This window comes from Megalops cyprinoides, chromosome 14 (genome assembly GCF_013368585.1).
Source record: "Megalops cyprinoides isolate fMegCyp1 chromosome 14, fMegCyp1.pri, whole genome shotgun sequence".
NCBI lineage: Eukaryota > Metazoa > Chordata > Actinopteri > Elopiformes > Megalopidae > Megalops > Megalops cyprinoides.
In genome coordinates, this window is record NC_050596.1 from 22,827,244 (window position 1) to 22,853,555 (window position 26,312).

Genomic DNA, 26,312 nt, shown 5'->3' on the forward strand with positions numbered 1-26,312 from the left:
CATCACAATCTAGTGGCACAAAAATAACCTGATGTGTATCTTAGTATCTTAAAATATAACCTCTTTGTTATAAGGGATGTGACAGGATCTCCTGTACTTGTTTTACAGATACTCATGTTATACAGCATTACAAGTTCACATACAGTACACCACAGTGAGTTTTCTTCTCATTTTTAAAGAGTTTGGTAATTGAATTATATAATGTAGACACCAGGCCATTGGGTAATGTTGTGAGGCTGAGATGTTCACTCAATTGTCAGACAACTACAGCTAAAGTTGATTTTTTACCTTTGTAAGCTCTCAATAATTAATATAATGATTGACTTCAACTGGAAAATGCATACATTTAGAAGTACACACCAAAACTTGCAATGTGAGAAAAACTCAATTGATAAGTTCCCCACAAAATATTCTGGTTAAGTGTAGACGGGTCTAAATGTATACGTGCACAAATGTAATTGTGATTAATTACATTAAATAGTTAGATGGATGAGGATACGGGACAGTTGTGCGAGAAAGAAACTGGGCTAACACCGCAGCCCTCAAGAAGAGCGTGATATCCCTGCTGTGTCTGATATCCTCGGTATGTTTGATATCCAGGATGCATCCCATCCCCCTCCCCCGCTCCCTAAATTGTAGCTGGCCTTCAGAAAAAGGATGTGTCCGACGAGAACGCCCCTGCCAGCCGGAAGTCTTCCCTCATGAGCACGCAGAAGAGGCGCTGGGGCAGGGCTTTGGAGTAGGGGGCGGGGCGCGGCACGCACGTCCGAAGCAGGATCTCCCGCCCGGCGGGGGGAGGAAAGTCCGGAACCCCACTCGCACCGGGCCTCCTGTCCTCGGCTCCGCCCATCCTCCCAGGCTCCTCCTCCATCGGAGACAGCAGGGCCGCCTGAGGGGGTGGGGAGAGAGACGGTCACTAATGAGATGTCAGGCAGTGTGTGAAGCCCCGCCCAGAAGGTCAATGCAACACTGAGCTTGATGGAGACTTCATTTCTAGCTTGCTAATTTGAAACAGTGAATTTATCTCAGACTTATTCTACACGCATTTAACTAGCTGTGAAAAGCTACCTTCAATTACACAAATTAGCAAGTCTAACCATATAAAAAATAGCATCAAGGGGAGGCTGGAAAATGAGGATGGAAAAGCACACATACTAGACTGGAAAATTTCTACACTATACTCCAGAGAAATTTCCTTCTGTGGCACATACTACCATGAAGCTGTGGAAATAAAGCGAAGACCTCCTTTTCTACTAAAGGTTTAAAGACAGATTGTGGCCAAAAATTATCTAGAGATCTTCTACCAGCACAAGACTCACATACTAGGGGAGCTAGAATATGACCATATACCTACCTCCACGTCCACCAAAATACTCTGAATTTTTTCAAGCCCATAAAAAATGAAAGCAGGTGAATGCACAACAAAAGGACCAATCAGCAACAGGAAGTGGAAAGGTGAGTGTGTGAGGTGGGGGGGAGGGGGGTGTTTTACAAACTCTCAGCTACAGTTTTCGAAAATTGCCTTGCCAGTTCCAGACCGCAAATGACTGTAATTCTCTGTAACCTTGTTTCAGGTACATGCAGCACACTGGGAGGTGGAGGGGATGGGAGGTGGGGCAGGGGGGGGGAGCTGGGGAAAGGGGGGGGGGGGGGGTTAGGGTGGTGAGTGGTTACCTCTTCAGTGGAGTCAGCCAACTTGAAAGGGATGGGAGGGAAGCAGCGTTAGGAGAGAGAACAAGAGGGCGGAGAAAACCAAAAGACCAGTCAGGGATGGTTAGGCAGAGAAAAGCGAAGGTTAAAAAAAGCACAGCATCACTGTAGACACACATGCATACATATGTTCACAACAGAGGCATAGGCAAAAGCATGCAGATTTAACAGGCAACTGACACTGGACTCTGGCCACAAATGTAGTAAACACAGGGCTTTTTGTAGCTGTCAACAACATATTCAGTACTGTTCTTGTTTGAATGTTTTTCCCCCCCTCTGAGAATTTTGTATGAATTTATGCAGTTATTTTTCTTGCCTGATATACATATACTGAGGATAATTAAAGGCCTTCTGTTTTGAACTCCAGATCACAAAAGCAGTAATTTAATGGTGAAAAATATCTCCAGCGGAAATCTGTCTGAGGCAGAAATTCTGGAGTGAGGAAAACACTTTAAAACTGTTTTTCACACTGTGAAGGCGGCATTTAGTAAAAACACTTTGTTGTAGGGATGTATTACACAAGCAAAGTTGTACTGTAAAAATTTACCTCAAATAACCTATTAATGCGCACACCTGCAATTCTCTCTGCGTTACTACATATGCTGTTTTCCCCCATTTCATCCAGTACTCTCCAAAAACAAAAACACTTGATTTTTCTGATTTTCTATTTCACATAATTATGACTTAGTACAATTAGTGCGGAAGGGAAGATGGAAACAGGTGCATTTCATGATACTGAATATTAACTGGAAACCTAGATTTTGAGCATTGGTTTTCAAAGCAAACATTAAATGGAGGGGACAAAAAGCAATGTTAAAATCTTCAGCGTGTTTTTAGCAGGCAAAGGCCATCAGGGGAAAAACTCGTGTGCTCTTCACCCTGCGGGAGGAAGGTAGCAGGAGGTGTAAAGGGAGAGGACTTTACCCTCTGCGCGCTCACAAACAACTTGTGAATGATGCTGCCCGCTGGGCCACGCCCGGCGCCGATCACCAACACCTCCGGCTCCTCCAGGAGAGAGCTGACAAAACTGAGCGGAGGAGAGGAAAGGAGGAAGGAGGGAGAAAACAGGAAAGAGTGCAGGAACAGAGAGAGAGGGGAGAGAGGGGGGATGAGATGAAAGAGAGGAGAGAGAAGGAGGAAAATGGAGGAGAGATATTAACATTTAATTGCTTTAGATATCACAGTTGACTGAAAATGCCTGCAGTGTTGGTTCATTATGTTTTGGGACCCTCCTCTCCTGACACATGTATACACACAAATCCAAGCATGTATGCACACACCTTGAAGTGCAAAACAGGCAGCTTGAGATTAATCACACAAACACTGAAAGTGTACCGGGGTTAGAAACTAGGCCCAGTTCTCTTTCCCAACGTTGGTATAATGACTGCCTGGTGGTGCTTCTAATCACAGCAATGTCTACATCGACAAATCACTCCAACTCTGCCACAGCGCGCCAACTCCCACTGAATCTAAAGAAAAAGGGTTAAAAGCCCCCCCCGGCTGGTCTGGGTCTCCTTTTAATAAGGCTGCAGCAACACTCCTGTCTGAACCAGGTACCCCTGCGTGTAATGAACATGTCACAGCCGGCTCTCTGACATGCCCTCTCTGTCCCCCGTCAGCCCATTCCAGTCTCTACACCTGCGGCTCCGCCCCCCAGCCTCTCCCTGGATCGGTCCCAGCTCCGTGATCATCGCAGGAACCAGGAGGGTGGAAAAAAAAAAAAAAACTTCAATAACGTGGAAAAGCGGAGCGATATTGGCCAACAGTGGACAGCAGTGACAGGAGCGAAACTTTGCCATTCCGATGGGGACGAAAAACAAAAGAAAGCCAGGTCCAAATTGCCGTCTTCTTTTTTGTTGGCTGACAGCTGTTGTATCTTGCAAAAATGAACACATAAATAAATAAATAACAGCCTTGGTCTTAATAAAGGAGAGGCAAAAGGGCAAACAGGAGCAGCAGAGACGGGATCTGAGCTCGGGGTATGAAACCTGCACCTGTCATCTGATAAACTGTCACTGCGAGAAGAACCCTGCATTACCCACGAGCCAGTGGGGCTGGCTAGTAACATTGTGCACGCTGCTTATGAAAACTGCTAACAAACTAATTAGTCACTCATAATGATCAAAATCCTTGTGACAAATCAGTACAGAACATTTATTTTCTTAGCAGGCACCCACATATAGGTTGACTTAAACGCACTGATGGATGATATGAGATATTCAGGTGCCCTGAAGATGCACAAGAACCTACAACCTTCTGGTTCTAGATACGGGTCTACAAGCATAATGCCACTTTACTGTCCTGCTGCCACTATACATAACAAGTGCTCTTCATGTGGAACAAATGTGTTTGTTAAAACTAGAGTGCATGGTATAAGCTTTGTGCACCAATTAACTAGACGACAGAGATGATGTTGGAGCCACGGTGGCTTAAAGAGGATCCAGGGCGCAGTGGTTTTTGAATGTTGCAGTCTGTGGCGTCCCCTACCTCTCCAGGTCCTCCGCGTCCTGCCCTTTCTCCCCCTTCCCGAGTCCGAACTTGGCCTTCAGAGACCGGGCGCGGGCAATGACCGCCTCCAGCTCCATCATCTGGTTGATGATGTCCTGAAAGAGGTGGGGGTAGGGCCACATAAAACTCTGAATTTTACTCGACTCCAACCCCCCCAACTCTAACTCCAACCCCCCCGACACACACACACACACACACACACTCACACACCATGCCCCATCCTCTCCCTCTCCCTGCTCCCACAGCATGCACGGGAAGGCTCACCTCCAGCTTTTTGATGTCAGGGCTGGGGTGGCGCAGGAGTTTCCCGGCCTGGGAGGTCACCTGCTGGATGGCCTTGCGCACGGACAGGATGTCCTCGGATGATTCTGTGGAAGGGAGAGGGACAGCTCTGTGAGAACGCAACAAGGCGCTTTGCTGACTCTCTTCTACCCTTCTGCTGTGTGTTTGCTTAGTCATTTCTCTCAGCTGTGCCATGCATGGTCATGATGAGTTGTTAGACTCAGGGATTTGTTGATTGTTTGATATTATTTATTTTTTATTCTTATTTCCAGTAAATTAAAGACATATGTTTAGTTCTTCCTCAGTTCAAATTAAATACCCCTCTATAGCTGCTGGTCTGTCTGAGTTTTCCTGGAAACCCTCTGAGTTTATGTCATATGACACACCACTGCTGCACATGACATTCAGAGTCAAAAAAAACAAAAACATGAAGGAATTTTGCCCTGAATTGATTTGATTAATTATCCAATGTGCTGCTACTAATGATGGCCTGAAGGGGGTGCTGCATAATACTCACCCTCATCTTTCATTTTGAGGATGGCAGCATGTAGTATACAGGGCAGAAGGTGGCGAGTGAGATCAGCTGGCTTCTGTACTGCCAAGTAGTGCAAAACCTGGGAAAAGGACACCAACAATCTCTCTTTACATACTGAGGTGTTAGAGCAACAGAAATTATTAGAGCTCAAATTTTTACTGAACCAGAACAAAACGAATCGATTTATTTCCGAGGAAGAAAAGCGGAGTCCGGGTAATGCTGATGTACTTTTGATCCATTCATTTTCAACACCATTATCTCTCCAGTATCTGCGACACACTCTTCTTCTACTGCTGTGATGGACAACACTGAACTGACACCCATTACTGAACATTACATTTAACACATTAGCATTTGGCCAGCTTCTGTTGGAATGTCTATACTAGGTACGACCTGATGCCCTGTGGTGGTCATTAAGCACCAAGCCGCTGTCTTCATCCTGGAGCTTACTGTCTGGGATCCGATCTGACCACAGATAGGTCCAAGTGTCCCAACAGCAGTTTTCAGCATTTCTAGCAAGTGTCCGAAATGAGCTTTTCAAAACTGGTTAATTCTTTGATGAATGAAATTGTTTTTCATTGATACCTATATTGAAGCAACAAACGGCAGTGCCATCATCCTTGGTGTTTGAACCACACTCTAATGGCTACATGCCCAATTCACCTGCCAATATGTCAGATGTAGCATTTTTCCATACTTACACAACATTATTTGTTACTTTAAGTGAGCGTGATGTTCACGACACAGAAAATGATGAGACCTTTTTTAAATCTATTATTCCAGATGAAGGAAAATGGCACTACTGGTTAGAGATCTGACTCTAAGCACCCTTATTTTCTTACTTTTTTTACTGCACTCTGGAAGCTAACTTTTAATGATAGATATACGAACGTGTCTGAAACCTTGAGAGAGCCGTCAGTTGACAGGTGGCAGCTGTCTAGATACAATAGATGTGCTTGGTGACTGTCAGGAAGAAAGTGATGCTTTTTAAATTTAGGTACCTGAACTACAGAAGGTCTGTCATTCTTTCTACAGACAAAGTCAGAATTGCATGTACTAAAATGTGACATGAAACCAGAGGTTATTCCAGACAAGCAAAGACAAAAACTGCCTACAACATGACCTGATTAGTATCTTCTCTAGAACAAATATGTTCTGCAGAATAAATATGTGATATTAAGTGGGATGTGATTTTAACAAGGTTCCAATCACTATTCAGTATTTCTCAAAATTACATTAACTGGAAAGGCACTATTTTGGCTATGCTGTTGGTTACAAGGCAGGAGACACTAGCTTTATTAACTTTGTTCATTGTAGCTAACCAAATACTTTTCCATTTTTCTAGTTATTATATTGTACATTTCAATTTTATAAAGACTAATAGCAAACACCGAGGCATACCAATGCTCTTTACTCCTACCTTCTCTTGGGGAACAGCATATACAAATTTGAGGTTCTCGGGTTCAGTGGTTGTCAGATAGAAACAGCCAGGGATGCAGCCAACGCATTGGTAGCCTAAGCAAGCTGGTAATGTAAGCAACAGAATGCTACTCTTGCTGGTGGTATTTTAGACAGCTCCCTGAGATGTTATGACAAGCCTCAAAATCAGAAGTCAACTTCAGCTGAAGCTTGACCTTATTCCAAAAAGGGGTGCACTGTTGACATTTTCGGCGCAGTTATGACAAGCTTGCTAACCAGTGTAGGGGAAGCTGATGATATCCATATGCAATACCATTCCACTGACTTTGACTAGTTGGTATTATTGGTTAAATTATTATTACTAAAACTAAAGGGAAATTAAATTACCATTGCCTATTGTGGAGGAGATAATAAACTTTTTAATGTCACCTGAAAACTCAGTTTAAGTTCAGTTTAATTTAACGCTGAAACCTACAGTGAGTGGCAAGTAGTTCTGACAATAAATGTGATATTAAGAAGGTTTTGGAAATAAGCAAGGTGATATTAACAAGGATAATCTGTATTTCTGTACTTCTGTACTGCAGTAATGCCATACTCAGATTTTGATCCTGAAAATGTCATCACAAAGCTAACGCACAGCTGGCATATAAAAAGGCTGCTAATAGTAATGAAATAGTTACAGCTGCAAAAAATATTGTTTCCTCTTGTACCTCTAAACGCCTCAGGCTCTCTTTGAAAGGACATAAAACTGTTTTCAAAGGTAAAAGACCTCCTTACAAGGATCTTGACTGGCATCAAAGGACTTGAAAATATATATCTCATAGGACAACTCATTGAAGGAGAAAAAAAAAAAGTTTTAAATCAGCAAATTAATTCATACTAAATCCTGCACCTGGAGTTTCCTCTAAAGAGCGACAGACGGATGAAGGACATGGTGAATAACGACCTTCAAGCCACACAGGGTTTCCCCTGCTCCCAAGCTCAAACTCTAAAGGAACAGCCCAATGACAGGGACAACTTGTGATGCTTCATGCTCTGCCCCACTTTCATTCGCTACTCTTGATTGGTCGACTCCGGAAACATACAAACAAATCCCACCGAACCTCCACAGCACCCAATGCCCGCGCTGTTCTACAGTTTTAATGAGAGGCAGGTGGACTGCGGGAACGGCATATATGGGTTCCTGTTATGAAGCGATGTTGCAAAATCCAAGAGACACAGTAATATGCACTAAACGGCCTTTCTATATTTCACACACAGACACACACACACACACACACACACACATAAACAACAACAAAAAAGCAGAAATCACTGTCCCAGCTTCCTACCTTTTCTGCCTCCTTGGTGTCATCGAAAAGCCTGCGCTGCCGCCGTGCAGGGGTGGCCCTGGCCGTCTCCCAGGCTTCCACCCACATGTTCCCCGGGATCTTCATCCTGGCGCTCAGGTCGCCCTTGACGACCTTGGCCCCGCTCTCGTCCGTCACCTCGTCCTCCACGTAATCCCTCGGGGAGTACCACCGCACAAAGTCCTCCAGACAGCAGCCGGGATTCGCCGCCTGAACCCACAGGTTTCAGGACCATCAGGAGCGGAGAACGAGAAAAGCCACATCAGCGGCGAAACTAAAAGGGAAATTCCATTCACTATAAAACTGAACAAATACAAGACAACGTCAGAAACAAGCTTGGGCCCTGAGATAATGTAGCGTGACTAAGTTGTGTTAACAACAGTTAGTCTTTTCTGAAACCAAATGTAGTTGTTAATCAACACGATTCGGGTATTATGCTCTCATTTCAGGTAACTAATGTGGGAATATATTTTAAACAAGCAAGCTGTAGTTGCAATTCCAAAAAACTTTCCCCACACATCTGTGCCACCGTAATTTAATACGTTTTGCCAGAGCCATTGTTATCGGATGCTGTCACACCATTATTACACTATGAACCTGATTTGCTTTACCCATCCTGGCGCAGGATCAGACACATCACGCCATCTATCTTCCTCACAGTGTCCTCCACTCTGTGATTCTGCTCTGCTCTTATGACTCTCTGCTGCTCCGTTTCAGAGCAAGATAACCAGCAATAATGGAAAAGTTCACTCCATCGATATCGCTTCTTTTGAATGTTCAATCATGCACAGATGACAGAAAGCAAATCAGCGTGGACTGTAAGGGGGGGGAAGTCAATGTGCCAGACGATTCCTCCGCTAATGAGCCGCGGTATTCTCCAAATCTCTGCTACATTTAAGGCCTGACCTTTTACTGGGCTTCCAAAGGCTGCTGGTATCTTCACAGCACATAATGAGCGTAGCGGGGATAGAAAATTAATGAACTCCGAGAAGCCAAAAGAAATAAGAGGGAAACGGGCAGGAATTCAGTCGTCGCTGGTTGTCAGGACAGCGCAGCTGCTTGTTGCGAACGATGGCACATGCATTGAGCAGGGCGAAACAGAACGAGTGACACTTGACAGAAGAGTGGAGAGTGTGAGTGTGTGTGTGTGTGTGTGCGTCTGTATGTGTTCGGGGGGTAGGGGGTGCTACTTGCATCACACCACACCGCTGCCCCTCCATTGTGAAGGTGGCGACAGTGAGTGAATACGGGGGTGGGGGGTGTCATATCCATAAATCACATAATTCATCATATCCAGACTCAGCACTCTGTCCAAAGAGAGCTGATTATTAAAACCAAGATGTCAGATTATGCTTCGCTAAGCACAATCGCAGACCAGGCTCCCGCTAAATTTAGGGGCCTCCTTCAGCTAAGGGGGGTGTTTACTGAATACCTGCATAAGCAGAACTTCCTGCCAGAGGAGGCGGTTATTAAGGTGGGCATATGTTTTTGCTGCGATAGGAGCGCGTTGTGGGATGTAGCATGCAGTGGAACGCAGAGGTTCCTGCACGGTAGCAATAGCCTCTCCCGGCACCAAGCTGCACGCTCAGAAAACTGACACCAGCCTGAGCGAAACGCGCGAGCCGTTTCTGAGCAGCGCTCACACTGGGCGGTCTCGTTTACATCCTAAATCTGCTCGCTAAAGACGCCCGCGGCGTGTTTTCCTAGGTGCATCGCGCTCGGTGGATAATGACCCTAATGCAATGAATTCCGACGGTGCGGGATAAAGAAGAGCAGAATAAGGTGCTTATGATAATTCATAAGTCTTCCCAATCTGCGACAGACTCATTTATATTGCCTTAGCAGTTTCGAGGCTCAAGTCTGTTTTCCCCACTTCGGCTGATGAAGAAAGAGGCTAAAGTATTGTTTTTTGATAGCTGAAAGCTTGCACATGGCTCACGGCTGTACATTTATACGCCCTGCAAGAAAGGAAACAAGTTTGCATGAAGTGGGTTAGTATTGATTAGGTAACTGCCAGATTGATGTGGTTGTGCTACACAAAGATTTATAACACCAATGAAGGGCAGCGGCTGTTGGCGCTGTGGCATTTGTCTTCTATGCGTTTAAGCACTGGCTCAGTCATTTTTATGTTACAGATTGTACATTTAAAGCCGGCGCTACGTATCGATGTTTAGTAATCCCACACAAATAAGATCAGTCTCTAAGCTCCCCGTCAGCTAGAATTTAATGATATTCGAATCATTCGTAAGCTGCCATTCGGAATACCACTCTGCACATGCAAACTCACTCAGGCTATATAACCCTTATTGTTCACAAATCAGCCTGTATAATGACAGGGAATCCATTTTGGGTTGAAGCCATTACTGGGCAGGAAGGAAGAAACAGCGCACCCCCCCCAGTTGTCAGCTGCAGGTTAATGCCGTCCTGACCCTTGACCCTCGACCCCTGACCTTGAACGACTCCATGTCGGAGAGCAGGCAGGCGCTCTGCATGCGGGCTCTCAAATGCGCCCCCTCCGCCGACGTCCCCAGCTTGGCCAGCACCTCCGACTGCTCCTCCAGCAGGTCCTCCGTCATGGGTGCCGGCTCCTGCAGGAGGAAGGGACGGCTCATCAGGCCTCTGTGTCTGAATACAGCGTGCGTGCAAGATGCAAATGCTAATGCATTAGCGCACAGGCAGGTGACTGTGCATTGGTGCAAGTGTGCACGCGGGTCTACATTTTGCTCGTGGTGCCGGTTGGAAAGACTGGGGCTGACACAACGGCTGGCCCCATCAATCAGCCAGATGCTGGTCCTCTTTAGTGCCATATCAGGGGTGTGGAGGCGTCTGCAGCCCAATGTCGACTGACCTACGGGGTTGAGGCAAGCTGACAGCTAGCTCCTCAATGCCACATCACACCACTAATGAACACGGTGCCTGTGTGAGACTGATCCCTACTTACTGAGCTCACATTTCTGTGGATATTGAGGAATACAGAGAGCTGGGACGTCCTTTCACCATCTGATCAGAGAACCCAAAAGTAAATCCCAAATGTATACATTACTACTATTATTATTATTACTGCTATTACTACATTACTACACTTAATTGTCCTCATTTTTCGGCTTTGACAACATTTAAATGCAGCCATCACAAGACAAAAACCTTCAGGTTGGTAGCAGTTAGCAAGCCGTGTAAATAATTATTACATTGAAAAGGAGACATGTTGCCATACTTAAAGTGGCTGAGCTGTTGATAAACAGCTAGCCAAATCTCTTACCTATCCGTTTTCCCCCCAATGCACTGGCAAGCTACCTTACTAGAATAGATCTTGTTTTCCCGCTAACTTGTACCATACAGAACCAGAGTCTACTACAGAGATGGCCATCTAGCTAGGTAGCTTAATATCAAGAACATCATCAAGCATGTGATTCAGAAAATAGTCCAAACAAAACCAAATTTTTTCCTATCTGCAGTGCTGGTTTTACTAAACAGCAGTAGCCAGTAATGGCACAAAGCAGTTAAAATTTAAATAACTTTCAGCTTTAAATTATTGTACACACGAATAAAGTCAGAACGTAACCAAATTTACACATTAAAAAGTATTAAAAACTAATGAATGGAACTTAATAAAATTCAACCATTTCTCTGTGGCACACAGAGACATAATGTCATCACATTTCATCCGCAGTCCAGCTGCAGAGAAATCGCGCTTCTCAAAATAGTCTTTAATACAGAAACCACCAGCAAGTCTTGCCTCTACAGACGAGAGAAATTGAACAAAGTACCTCTCTTAAGATTAGCCATCCCACCTGGGCCCCTACGTCAGCACACAGCTTAACACACCTGCTGCATGTAATTAACCTTGTTAGCTAACACACGAGTGTTAGTAACATGTAGAACACACTGCACTGAATAAATCCCTCCTAAGCAAGTTCTGGTGAAACTAAGCACCACCGGAAGCTGGAGGGCCATTAGCTACACTCCTGAGAGGGGAATGAATAGTCTGGACGAGTGCGGCGAACACCCACTTTACCACCAGACTAATTAAAGGCAGGGAAGGTGAGACCGTGGAGCAATCCGATTCATTATAGACGAGGTGGCAGCGCTGCGCATACAAAGCAACCCTTCCTCTGCCTTAAACACACCGGTGGACGGGGGGTTGTGGGCTCGGGGGCTGCGGGCGCACTGTGATTTGGGGGGGGGGATGCGCAGTGCTCTGTCACCCCTTGTCCCCGACAGCCGCGGCGCGCAGACAGCGTCGTGTCGGCCTGGGAGGCGACGAAGCGCCGCCGCTCATTATTTCTGAGTTAGCGCACCATCCATCTCCTTCTGCTTCTGCTGCTGCGGTTCCCTCTCTCTAACCGGGAGACACGGGGCCTATTTAAATATCTGCAGCAGACAGTCAGTGGTGCAGGGCTCCGAAAACATCGCAGTGTCCTCTCCTTTTCCTTCCGCGCCCTGAGGAATCTATACGAACTGGGTCAGCCGTTTGCCTTAATTAGCCCGGATGACCACGTGGAACGTTGCTCAACGACCGGCGAGGTGGGAAGTCTCGCTCTGCAGGCTCGTACTTGACTTGCGGAGAGGTGGGGCCAAGTCAAAGCTGGCCAATGAAATTGAGCGTAGGGACCTTGTCTTACTTAACGAGGGGGCATGCTGGTGATGATCTAGCAAGAGGTTGGATGATGAAAGAGTGGGGTTCCTCTGACTAAATCCCAGGAAGAACTGTATTGCTATTCCACTGAATGTGGCACCTAGCCAGTAGAAATCTCACCATATATCACCAACATGGTTCATCATATCTGAATATCATAGCACTGCCACTAAACTCGATAAACAGATGAACGTAAAAAGAAAAAAAATGAGTTCTTAAAGTTTTGGGTGTTACTCAGTTCACCTCAATCATACTGTCTCAGGATATTCTGGATGCTAACTGACAAATTAAAAAAAAAAAACATAGACAGTCTTTACTTTCTAATTCTGAATGGCGTTCACCATAGAGAATAAAAATGAACAGCTGTTCAGTTTTGGATGACTTTAAGACAGCAGCGTTGATGATTGGGAACACTGCACCGAATCTGACAGTCACTGCAGAAGGCGCTCGGAGGCGTTCCTCTGACCTGTGTGATGGGGATGTAGAGGGGCTCTGTGGAGTTCAGCAGCGTCAGCTGCCCGTGGGGGTGCAGACGGCCCTCCGGCTTCACCTTGGCCGCGCCCTTCTCCCCATCGGGCGGAGCCTCCTTCAGCTCCTCTGTGTCACTCAGGCACTCGAAGAACTCATCCTCGCTGTCGCTCCAGGAGTCCCAGCTCTTCCCCAGGGAGGCCTCGGCCCCCTGCCCCGCCCCGTCGGCCGTCAGGCGCCCGTTCTCGCACCCCGACACCTTCCTCTCCCGCCCGGCCTCCACGGTGCCGCTCTTCTTCCCCTCGTCTCGGCCCCTCTTCCTCTCGATGCAGCAGTTCAGCATCTGCAGGCAGAGGCGAGGGCACAGACAAGCAACATCAGCACACCTTGGCCCCCACCCACACACACACCCCAAACACACACATACACACACACGACCATGCACACAAACACACAGACACACAGACACACACAGACCCACCCCACAACACACCCACGCACACCCACGCACACATACGCACACACACACACACACACACAACCACGCACACAGCTTGTGAACACCTCATGTCTAATCTTCCGGACCTTGGCAAACTTAAGGCTATTCAACATACACAGCTGAGCTACCACACTGGTTTCAGTGAGTGGCAAAGTTGCTTATTGGATGATCCTGCAACCAGAACTTGTGCCGCTGCATACTCTCAAGTTGGGTGCTTAAAACCAAATTGCTTCAGTAAATACAGGACTGCGGAAACACACTGTATGTAAAACATAAGCTGTGTAAGTTGCCCTGGATAAAAGTACCAGCCGAGCCAATAACTGACAACAATGAGGCGGGCTTCTGGGAATTGTATGAGACAAAGGGGAGAACCGCGTGCCGCAGTTTATGAACTGCTGTAGGAACAGCTGCCGCCGCAGAGGTGCGTCGCCTTATTAAAGCGAGTGCAGATAAAGAGGCGGTCCACCCCTGCCCGGGGGGATGATATCACTTCTTCCTCAGCATCTTTATTACCGCCTCGTCTCTCCGGAGGCACGGTGTGGGTGAATAAATATTAAACAATCCTGTTTATAGCACTGCCGCAGATGCGGAGAGAACAGGCGTCACCGGGGCCTCCGAAGACGGCGGGGTGAAAAATAGCACAGCGCAATCAAGGGAGAGGCACGCAATTACCTGCAGCTTCTGATGGAGGAGGCAGCACCTCAGGTCTGGGGGGCCAGGGGCCAGCCTGCCGGGAGAGAGAGGGGACGTCACTGCGAGGGCGGCTGTTTGACGAGCGAGCGAGCGTGTGTGTGTGTGTGTGTGTGTGTGTGTACAGAAACAGTGGGCCTGAGGCTGCAGTTATTAATTGGTGTGGGAGACACCTGCAGCAAACTTCCTGGCTTTTACACGCCCAACGCTACTGTCACAACAGCTTGGACTCTACTATAGATCAGAGCCTTTCACACAAGCACCGGCAGGATCTCAATGGCACTCGTTCGTCATTCCTAATGGCTGGGCGGGGAGGGGCATTTATCTTGCGAAAGGGACTGAGGTAACACTGGGCTGGCAGAGAAAAACTTTGTGTATAAATGTAAATAATGTTAACAGCATCTCCTCAAACGCACAAGCTTCGCCCTCGCAGGAAAAACGTTACATCAAGGCGTTACATCATGAAAACGCCTTTTCATGGCATGATGAAAAGCCGCACGGCTCACCAGTCATGCAGTCATTCACATCCTTTGCAGTGATATTTCAAACCTTTTTTATGTAGACACCTACTCTGTTGTTCAGACTGCACTGAGGGAAGCAGACGCTGATCGAGGTTCAGCAAGGACTGGCACACTGGAAAACCACTCCTTAGTGCAGCAATAGTCCCCCATTCATCTTGGGCATGTGACAGACCCCCCTGCTGAGCCCTGATCCCTGATCAGTGTTGTGAGGGGGGGTATCGGGTGGTCAGTCATGCACTAGGCCTCTCTCTGCTGCTGTGACCTGTCTGGCTGTTCCGGAACACCCCATTCCCGCTCGCAGGCCGCCAGCTCTCCTCACCCGAACACCAGGTGGTTGTTCTCCCAGCGGTAGCGCATCTCCAGCACAAACTCCTGCCAGAGGTGAGCCACGCCCCTCACCCCGCCGTGGTAGAAGTTGACTAGGCAGATGCAGAGGGCCAGCCGGTAGGTGAGGCTGTCGGAGGGGGCAGACTTCAGCTGGTTGTACAGTTTCTGTCAGGGGATATTCGACAACACACTAGTCAGCCCACATGCACAATCCACTAGCTTGTGAAAGTGGTAATCAGCACTGTGAACCGCCCTGAACAGGTAAAGACAAAAACCGAACAGATCGTTCTCCGGAACTGCGACTACTTTGACACTTTGCCCTCTAGTGGTAAAAGGCAGTTCCATCGTTACCTTGAAGAACCTCTGAGTCAAGTGAGCACTACTCAGGTGAAGGAGTGAGTGAGTGACAGAGTGAAGGACACTTCCATTTGTAAGGGATGCCTCTGACAGTCACAGCAAATAATGTACCTCACAGAGTTTCTGTATCCATATTTCAAGCTGAGTAAAGCAAATCACCTTACTCTTTGATGTAATATGAGAGCAAATTGCCAAAGATGCAGTTGGTTAAAATCAATTAAATCCTGCACTGCTTTAAAGGATTGCAATGTCACAATCAAGGAGGATTGCCAGGGGGAGGTATCACCCTGTATTCCCCAATGGACAGTGCCAAATAGCCATGATGGATTTGCAGATATGCTGTGATAACCCATGGTTCATGAACAGCAATGCTGAACCTCAAACTCTCCCCCCCCCGCTGTTTTTACTCAGAGTACACTGACCTGAATTTGGTACTCACAGACAAAGATATCTGCAGATGCAGATGACTACAGATGTCCCTATTTTGTATTATGACAAGCTACGCAGTGAGGACGTTCTTGAGACAATCACACAGTCAGATTTTGTTGCTCAGACATACGTAGTCCTCAGACTCCTTGTCCACCTTGCCGTCGGCGTTTGATTGAGCGGCCTTGCCCTCACTTCCCTCTGTGGGTTTCTCTGCACTAGCGTCTGGAAAGAGATACTGAGCAGCCACACAAACACAACCATTAGCACTGCCAGAGTCTGTAATACAGATGCAATACGTAAAATATATTGTTCTATATATGGCTTAAACATTAGACTACAGCTTAGACTTTTTACTTTACTTTTTCTAATTCTATCATGTTTTGTGACCATTTGATCAAGGATATGATTAACAAATATGGATATGATTAACACATTTATGGCCCTGTAATACCTACATAAGTGGGGAACATACAGACAGAGAAAATAAGAAAATTTAGGCACTGAATAAGCAGTGGAGCTTGGTACAATCTGTGTAACATACACTGGTTTCTGGACGAATCTCTAACGACTCGCTCTGGTTGTGGTTATAACACAGTCCTGGAGCTGTTGATCGGCAGGGCAGGTGTCCCTCACCAGCAGGATGGAGTTGAGCACGTCGTTGCTGAGCGGTGACTCGTCCACACGCCGGTGCCGGCGGATGCGCTTACGGGCGCTGTGGACCATGTTGGACACGGACAGCCGGGACATGGGCACCGTGCTGGGCTCCGTCAGCTTGGACAGCGCCTGGCTGATGTCACTGTTCTCTGGGGGGAAGACACAGGAAGTGAAACATGGGCTGTGACATTCAGGGTACAGGGTAGGCCCTCTTCGCAGACTGGTGGCTTGCACGCCCTACTCCCCTGAGCTATACCCTTCCTGGATCAGAGCTCAGTCACTGAAAACATTCACATAACATCCTGACATGCTGAGCCCTGATCAGAGATTAGTGTTTCTTTAGAGGGTGCAGAGTAGGAGCCTGGTTTCAACTGCATTAGTCACTCCACCTAACTTCTCCCTGTGTAATACCATCAGAGCACCCCCATGTTGTTACTGCAGTCACTCAGCGACTCAGCTAGAAAACAGGGAGCACTTGCAATTCTAGAACTGCTTCCTCCAATCACGGCTGAAAAAAAGGACGCTTACCTTTGCCCTCTTCCTCAACAACATTCCTCCCCAGAATATCCTCAGTGGACTCTTTCCGACAGCACAGTTTAAAGAACTCCATCAAGAAGTCACCTAGAAGGCAGTGGCATTATGTTATTTGCACTGTTTAGTAGCTTAGCAGGCACACTTACTTAGGGCCATTTAAACAGCTCATAATTGAAGCTTTTGTACCCTGGAGCAAGTGCTATGTCACACCCAGCAACTGAACTTGCAACCTGCAGGCTTTAGGTCCACATGCTTAACCACGACAGCTTTACACAAAAAAACCATGGAAGTACAGTAAGCAATGATGTAGCCATCAGGTCCATCAATATAACCACTCATCAGTGGAGGTGATGGGTCATGCATTAAACAGACCACCAATGTGCTCCTGAGCCAATAATATTGGCAAAGACATGCAATGGAGCATCTGCTGAATAAAACATCTCATACAAATATTACATAGAGTATCGCGGAGTATGACACAAACAGAGTGACAATTACAGAGAGAGACAAAATTCCATGTGTTAAATCTGGTAAGTGCAGCTGTGTCTTGGTGGGAGGGTCTTACCCAGCAAACACTGGGGGTTTTCCGCTTTCCTCACTCTCACCGACCAATGGGGTGCCTGGAGGGGGTCCAAATCACTGAGGAGGCACACAGAGAACCCGTCCGTCAGGAACAGCACACCTCAGGCAGAGATAAAGGCTCTTTCATTTCCGTCACTAAAACCTGACAACAGGAGCACATGCTGGTGCAATTTAAATAATCCCACAGAGGTGATGGATTCATCTATCGCTTCCTTTGAATGGAATGCATATTTAAGGAAGAAGTAAGAATGGTAATTTGATGCAGCGGCTTGCTTCAGCAAACTTGCACGAGCAGATCATTCAGTGCAAATGAATTCTAATTTTACCTTGGTGCCAACTTGATACTAAGATGCTCAGCAGTCTGCACCATCTGATAACAGGAATTTACACAGGGAGCCATCGCTCTAAGTGTTTTTCGGAAAGGTGATGACACCTTGCTGTTGCTTTTTTTTGCCATCAAATGCATATTCAATGGACAAATTTGACTTAAAAATGCTTTTATCATCACATGCCATGGAGTAAGAGCCAGGCAGCTGGTCTGCACTTACGAGTAGACGTCATTGTCCACGACGATGCCTTCGGTAAGTTGCGGCCATGTGGTTGCCAGATGCAGCTCGCTGATAATACGACACAGAACAGGGAAAGGGCAGCTTGGCTTCATTCATGTATGTAACACGAAGCAGATCACCCATCCGCTTTGCATTACAAAGCCATTGCAGTCAATCTGTCAAACTGACCCACTAAAAATGTTGCAACAGTGTTAAAGCTACATATAAGGAACACTAATCAATACTGATCTGTATCACCGGGCTAACTATAACACTTTTCATTTCGCACACCAGGACTCCAGGCAGATTATACCCATTAGCATTGTTCCAGGATCAGATAACACTCTTAATCTTCACTCCAACTATTAGGCGAACAAAAGATGAAGTTCATTCAGGTTCAGTGCGTGAGGGTAGAATCTTTTCAAACCCCACACCCAATAAAAGGGAGAAACCTCAAGCGTGTCGTTACTGTGGTAACAACCTAGCCTTACCTGATAGGGTCCTCGCATGCCCCGAAAGGGAGTTTCCCAAACTCCACACCTCCCACCTCCCCAGCCAGGAGAGCGTCAAAATCTGCAAAGAGGAACCCTTTTAAATGCATTTGAAACTCAGACGGACCAGTGGGAGGGGGGAACACTTTTCCTTCAGTGTTTCAGCTTTGTTGCAAGAGTAACAAAACTATCTTACAAAATCATTACAAAAAGATTAAGCATAACTGACATGCCGCACTTATCTACTTGAAAGACGACCAAGGCAAGGGAGTTAATGCAGGATTAGGACACATAAGTTATTAAGACTTTCAAGGCCTTACGTTATCCAGATCTCTTCTAGGACAGACAATCTTGATTTGGAGATGGCAAAAAGATGAATCCGTGACAATGGGCTGATACATGGGCTCTGAGGGGTCGACCCATTTAAGCTCATTTCCATCCCCATTAGAAAGAGGCAAAAAAAAAACCACAGGAGAAAATTAGACCTGTCTGTCACGCCTCGTTCTTTTCCGAGGAGCGCCTGCGTTATGAAACGGCTCCATGCCTCTGTCCTTCAGCGCTGTCTATAAGCACTCAGCCCTCCCTCACTGCCTTCCCAGAGCCCACTCTGACTGAAGGATCACTTTGCAATGCAGAAAGGCAACTTGAAAGTGGAGCACTTAATATTTCAGCCACCAAAGACTATGGTTAAAGGGGGATGCAGGAAAAAAAAATGGATGAGGGTGGTGTGGGGGGGTGGAGGAGGAGGGGGGGTGTGAACAATCTCAGTAGAGACAGCTGCTGTTGAGGGAGAGAACAGCCAATTCGTGTTCCAAAGAGCCATCATCTTCATCCTTTGCCTGAAGAGTAAAACACCTCTTACTCAACAAAGAGTGCCCGTGCTTACACCTACCCGGGGGTTGCTGAGGCCAGGAGTACTGCTGCCAGTCCTGAAGGATGTACGTGAACCTGATGGCAATGTTGATGGGTGGCAGCGGCGTCAGCGGGCAGCCCTTTGTAGAACAACAGCCAGAGGTTAGGTGTTAGCTCGGCTAATTAATGCAGAATATGCTCCTAATGCAGAATGCATTTCCTACACGATACAAAAAAACATCAATTCTGGCTCATGGCATTAATTCTTCAGCACAAGTAGCCAGCATAATCAGCCAGACTACAGAGTGCAAAATTCACTGAAACCTAAAAATGAGCTGGTTCTTAACCAAGACAATATAACAATTGCAATAAATGGAAAGTCTGGACAGCCCAGAAGGCAAGCTCCAGACTTAAAGCACCTAGGCGTGCTCTCTTGTAGATGATCAGGAAGCTGTCTTCATTTCACATGTGCAGATAATTACAGCTTGAAATTAATCTTAAACTTTGAGGGTAAAGTCAGTAATTACATGGAAATGAACTCCAGGGAAAATGTTTGATGGAACATACCAAATCACCTGTCCCTAAGATTACAATTGAGGGAACAGGGAATACATAACTGCCTAGGCAAAATGATTTCATGGCAGCACTACAGTAAGCATTTCTTTTGACACCACTGTACTCCTTCAGAGCCACCGTCATTGTGGCCTGTTCTTGGTGCCTTTTAAGACTCAGCAACGTGAGAACCGCTAGTCACTCTTGTGCGAAGCGGCTGCACCATACTCACAATCTTGGACTTGAAGATGTCCAGCAGGCCGGACAGGTGGTTGTACTGGCTGGGCACTTTGCGGAGGTGGACCATCTCGAAGTCGGTGCGCACGCCCGGCCCCTGGCACTCCCCAGTGTACATCCGCCGCCATTTCTGCTGGATCTGGACGAACACCGGCACCTGGCTGTTCCACACAGGGCGGGGTACTTTTAAACAACAGCAACAGCACTGCCGTGGCACTCCCCACTTATCACACTGCTCTACTTGTGGAAAGGGAGCATCTCCAATGCAATACACAACATCCCTAAAATAAGCCAAAGAGCTCCATCTAGAGGACACAAGAAGAATAACTTACTAGAGCAACAGCATCCGTCTAGGTCAATGATTCTCAGTCCTGCTCCTGGGGCCCCCCTGCTCCGCACATTTTCCATCTTTCCCTGCTCTACCTACCTGACTGAACTCATCAGTGGCACTTTTGATTAGCTGAGGACACCTGATTTAATCAAGAGCATGGTAGTCATTTCAACCAGGTGTTTGGAGCAAAGACAGATAGAAGATATGCGGGACAGGGAGCTCCAGGAGTAGGATTGAGAAACACTGGTGTAGGTGAATAGATAGTTTTCTTACTCTCATATTAATCTGACATGTTTTTAATTATGAAACTCCAAAGTAGTCCACTTACTCCAGTAAGTCCAAAACTCTTGACAAGACAACCTAAATTCCCCACCGCAGAAGCAAAAATCTCTGGCATGTACAAAACCCAGAGTTTCTGTCAGATTTGACCGTGTATTTGTTTCTGCAAGCTCTATTTACCAAACCACAAAATCATTTAATCAATTAATAACCTAGTAATTCAAGCAATATAACACAATCCTAAAAGCAACTTTGAAAAACAATGTTATGAAACTATACGTAAACGCAAAACATCAAAAATCTCAGAATACAAAAATCTTTAAAAAAAACAAATTGCCAGAGGCATTTACAGGAAATAGGAACCAAACCAATGTAATCACATTGCATTAATCACACAAATTAATGTAATACTTTGCAAATGCAAAGATAAGTTATGCTTGTAACCCGTCATGCCAAGCACCCATGGTAATGCTGTGCCTTTTCAAAATATTTGCAGTTGTGGCTGAGCTTATTGAACCAGACATGGAACATGTCATTACATGTCATTTTGGCTTGAATCAGAAGCACTGCAGAGCACATTCAGAACTGTGTCCACTTTTCATACTGGCTCTCAGTACAGACTACTCAGATTAATGAAGAAACAGTTGACAAGCTGTTCAGCTGCAGACAATCACAGTCTTCAGTTTATGGCCTGATGAATTGCTGCTGCTCTGATTTCGGTTTTGCACTTTGTAACAAGCTTTCAAGGAATTTATAAAAGTAGCTGACAAAAAACGAATAAAACCGGGTTAGGGCACTCAGGTGACTGATGTGATTGTTGCACACATTCAGATACCTGCCCAATAAGCACTCTAGATTTAAGACCATTCTGGCATGAGATACAGACCCACATATAATGGCTAGGGAATATGGTTAATTCGTAAGTGTGTTTCATCATTGCTGACACAGACTGTGTCAACAGCTTGGAGTGCTTGGATGTGTCTCAGTAAGACACTGAATACACTCCTGAAGTTATGTTAAACTCAAAACTGTTTAATATTTGAAAATATCAAACATAAAAAATACATAATAACAGTACTATATAATTAATGGACAACCTACAGGTTGTAATTAAAAATTCATATTGATTTCCTATGAAGAGGGACTTAATTATTTACTTGATCGGTGCCTCGTTTGGGGTTTATCCGGTGTATTTACATATGTTGCTAAGTAGAAAAATATGCAGTGCCTCTTATTCCTCATTTCACCATGGGTAGCCTGGTAAAATGGAGGTCCAGCCTTAAGCTCAGAGTTAGCATGCATGTAGCAATGGATTGAACATATTACAAAGATCCATGTAGTAAGACCCACTGAGCATGCATCTCCGAAATCTCTAAATGAGGCTATGGGCTCATGAGTCACAATGCAACTATCCACCAGAAAAGTAGCTTTATGACTGTAACTTAAGTCAGATCAGAGCCTATAGTTAGTGTACAACAACCTCTAGCCAAAATTCCACATAAGCTGTCAAATACTACAAGAGATTCACCTCCTACAAAAGGATCTCTCATATTTTGACACAAAGCAAAATCAGATATAGAATGAACGACTGTGGGGTCCAAGAAAAACATTACAGAAGACAGCACATGATGAAGACATGGAACATGAAAACCATCCAGAAGTGTTTTGCTGGAGCAGTGTCTCTCAGCGGTGGATCCTGAGAGTGGGAACGTACCAGCCCGTATTGGCCAGGGAGATGGACACTGAGCTGAGGAGCAGGTTGCACTTGGACTCGCTGATGATAGCCTCACAGTTCGCCCCTGGTGATATGACCACAAACTCACGTACACCGTACCTGCAACGAGGAAAGCAGAAATCACTACCAAAATTGAAATAAAATAACAGAGCACCCTACGCACTATCACAATCAAGGCTGAATCCCTTTCAATTTAAGGTTCAAGCGCTTTTGCAATGAATAATTGCTTTGCCATCTCAACCAACAGCAAATTCCAGTCATAATGAAGTCTGAATTCCTAAGCGCTCAGATTGAATTGAACACTATTAAGACTAAGTTACAGCGACAATCGAGACTGAATTACAATTATGGCAACTATTTCAGTATATTATGTCAGTCAGGACTGAATTTGTTTGTTGATCAAGACTGCTGATGAGGAAACGAGGAAGACTGCTGTCGAAATAAAGAAATTAACCTCATTGGTGTCAGAACATGAGGTGCCCCATGATTGTCGGTTTGTTTCTGTCAGTGGTATAGAAATGAAAGAACACAATGCGGGGACTTTCTGCACCGCAGCAAGTCCGTGATTAATCCGTTACCACAGTTACAGGATCACGCTCGTGTCACACGCACCATCTGACGAGGCAGTGTGCTCTGGGAGGGAAGTCATTGTTCATGCACAGCAGGTCCTGCATGGCCACTGGGACAGCATCTGTGGGGGGGGGGGGGGGCAATCACACACACCAGATTATCTCAGAGTCGTCCTCCATCACAGCCATCACTATGGCCGCCGCCAGCAGAGAAACATCCAGCCACGTGGACTCATACACCTGTCTGCAGACACTGATCGGGAGGTACCGGCAAAACCCCCACACCGCCAAAACGATGGGCCTTCTGGCCGATGCAAGGAGCTGTGGTCGGAAAGCTCATACCTTCCTCCTGTTCCTCCTTCCCGTCGTTCTCGGACGGCTCCTGCTTTAGAAAATGGTGCGTTATTGAGAACTTGAAATCAGCAAAGTTGATCTCCCGTGTCTTCTCCTCCCAAGTGCTGCTAGTATACTCCCCCTGGACAGAACAAAACAGGCAGACAAAAATTTCTGCAAACACTGGATTCCCTTCACAGCCACAAGAGGACAGCTTCTACAATGCATGAAGAATGTCTTAAGAGAAAACCATATATATCTATATACATTTACTAATTCTACTAATATTATTAATCTTAGTCTTACTTAGATTAACTTACATTGTGAAATACATATACTGTACCAAACACAGAAGTTAATGTAACTGTATTACCCCCATAAACCCATCAGAAATAAGTCTCTTCGAGTAATCAGATCAAAAACTCAAGAAACAAGTGTAGCATAAGACTGAGTTACTCCAAAATGTGCATTCCAGGGGTCTGCTTATGGGTGTAAACCATTACCGCATTGCCCACTCATGAGAAAGCTTCAGTTGCCATGGCAGCGAGATGTGGGAGATGCGAGTTTGTGAATGAGGGGTCTTACCTTCTCCAGAGGTTTCCCTACAGTGCTGCCAATCAGCTTCCAGTCATTTAGGACCTCCTCCACCCGGGTCACAAACCTGTTCACAGACAAACACCACAGGAGGAAAGGGATTATAAGCCTCTGCACAAGGATGCAATATGCACATGTGTGCAGGTGTACTGGTAACACAGGGGCAACAGACATATCATACACTGTGTATGGAAGATAAAGACCACTCCCTCCTAGCTCAACTTCAATATCTGGAGTCTAATGGGGAGTTAAACCTGCCGGAACTGTCTATAATTGGTAGCAGCACTGCAGTCGAAATCAACTTGGTCTTGTTGCAGTTACCACCAAACTGCTGAGGAAATATTTATTCTATTAACTGAGGGCCAATGTATCCAGGAAGAGAACAGCTGAACTTGACTAATTTTCTGCAGGTGTGGAAATGTTTCCAGTCATAATGATAGTTCTGTATACTTTAATGTAAATGAAAATGACCTAAAATCCTGTGTTTCAACGTTTCACTGTGTGTGCTCCATTTAGCAAGGCGATTAAAATTGCTACGAATGATTTGTGCAGCACCGGACTTCTTCCCACAGTTTCTACACTGTTTCAGATGACCACAAGTGAACTTGTGTTGATGCTTGAATGGTGTCGAGCATGCATGCACTTCGCTGGTCTGGGAGTGTTATTAACCAGATCTGGCACTGTTTTTCGTATAACTTGGGTGTACAGACTTCTGTTTTCTTGCACCGGAAGTCAATCTTTGTAAGAGCATCTGATGAATGCATGTAATGTAATATAAATGATTTGGCAATCGGACTTTGGCCGCTTTGGCTGCCATAGCCTCTACTGTTTTCTAAGACACATAATGTCAGCACCGCAGAACTCAAGATCAGCAATTCAGCCTTACGCTCATTTAAAGAGATTAAATAAGTGGTGCATCTGCATAATTGTGTCACAGGCGTTCAAGTTGTATTGTGTATTCTCACGTTCATATGCTGTAATAACAATATGAGAGAACAAAACATAGAATTCTGCAGTGTGAAACAGCTGTTCCAGTTGCCTTAAAGCTCATGTTGGATATAGCCAGCTACTCTTGCTCATTCTGGGCAAACCAATGTAACCCTTGTGGTTACTGTTGGTAATTATCATACAGATACAGTAATCAGTTCATTATTAACCATGCTCGTTACTGTTCGAAGACTACTCTACTAATGCCAGCTGTAACACAAGCTCCTCTTTAATTTACATTAAAGTGACATTTAAGTCATGTTGTTAAATGATGATGATACTATGGCGATGTAAAAAGCCCTTGCGAAAGGTGTTGTTAAAAGGAGAAACAGGAAGGAAAGGAACTCGGGAAATTGTATTTGCCAGTAGAACTTCACCGTATGACTACCTACGAGCTAGGCAGCTTGTTCAGCGCCTCTGAAATGACATCTAAATAGCTGGACTAGCCAGTTATTAAAAGCACCGAGACTCAACAGACCAGTAAGCTGGTCCAGCTGGCTACAGTTTGGATAGCTAACTTAGCTAGCCTGATGTATGCCTGTTGGCAATGAACTCATCTTTATCCCTTCATTAAAACGCAAGACAGGTAGTAATCAGTTACCAATCTGGGTAGCAAAAGAAGAAAATACAGTACCTAACTAGCTGGTTGTCTATATTCTCAAATTCTGACTGTCATCTTTCACACTTGCTTGGTCGGTTAGCTAGCTAGCACAAACAGAAGGCTGATGTCATGTCATGGGTTTCCTCTCCACCTACCTCTCCCACTCCGATGCGGTGGTAAAATCCGTGATCTCAAATACCTCCGACTCGGGCTGTACGAATATAACACATTTGCATTAACTTTTATCCCTCAACAATAAATTCGTGCAGTAACGATATAATTAAACACATTCTAATACTCACATCACTGTCAGCCGCCATCATGAATTCTTTTTTTGTTTTCCTACAGCTGCATTATGGGAATTATTTGCTGTAGATCGTTAAGTTGGCCGTGTTTAGGGAGCGTCGTTAAAGTGTTGTGCTTTTTAAAATAATAAAAATTCTCACAGATCATGTGAGAATGTGAGTTGAGGTTAAAATTGAATTTATCGTCAACGCTAAGATCAGCGCATTATAATGCTTTATATCTCCATTTAAGTGTCAGGCTTCTCCACTTCCCATTTGTGCATGAGGCCGTGCTACAGAATATGGATTTTGCACAGCGCATTTAATGTGTATTTAATATGACGGGTGTACTCAAAGAAAAATAGATAACAATTTAAAGAAAATAAAAAGTCTGAATTAGTGACAATGTAACTTCCCTT

The 26,312-nt window shown here is 45.5% G+C and overlaps 1 protein-coding gene across 2 annotated transcripts; it reads right to left on the reverse strand.

The window, feature by feature from the left end:
- Positions 1-12: 12 nt before the first annotated feature.
- On the reverse strand, positions 13-25,949 carry rab3gap1 (RAB3 GTPase activating protein subunit 1). 2 transcript variants are annotated; one of them, XM_036545031.1, is made up of 25 exons: positions 25,912-25,949; positions 25,765-25,820; positions 24,013-24,088; positions 23,437-23,569; positions 23,138-23,216; positions 22,505-22,624; positions 20,176-20,341; positions 19,432-19,531; positions 18,540-18,621; positions 18,049-18,117; positions 17,484-17,557; positions 16,913-17,005; positions 16,364-16,533; positions 15,861-15,965; positions 14,937-15,109; positions 14,079-14,133; positions 12,906-13,250; positions 10,254-10,391; positions 7,786-8,013; positions 5,018-5,114; positions 4,483-4,586; positions 4,198-4,313; positions 2,635-2,737; positions 1,675-1,695; positions 13-889 (listed from the first exon to the last, which is right to left on the reverse strand). In XM_036545031.1, the coding sequence occupies exons 1-25, from the start codon at positions 25,930-25,932 to the stop codon at positions 647-649; spliced, it is 2,967 nt and encodes a 988-aa protein (XP_036400924.1). In that variant the 5' UTR covers positions 25,933-25,949; the 3' UTR covers positions 13-646. The 2 variants fall into 2 exon arrangements, with proteins under 2 accessions (XP_036400924.1, XP_036400925.1); XM_036545032.1 differs by lacking the exon at positions 1,675-1,695.
- Positions 25,950-26,312: the final 363 nt, after the last annotated feature.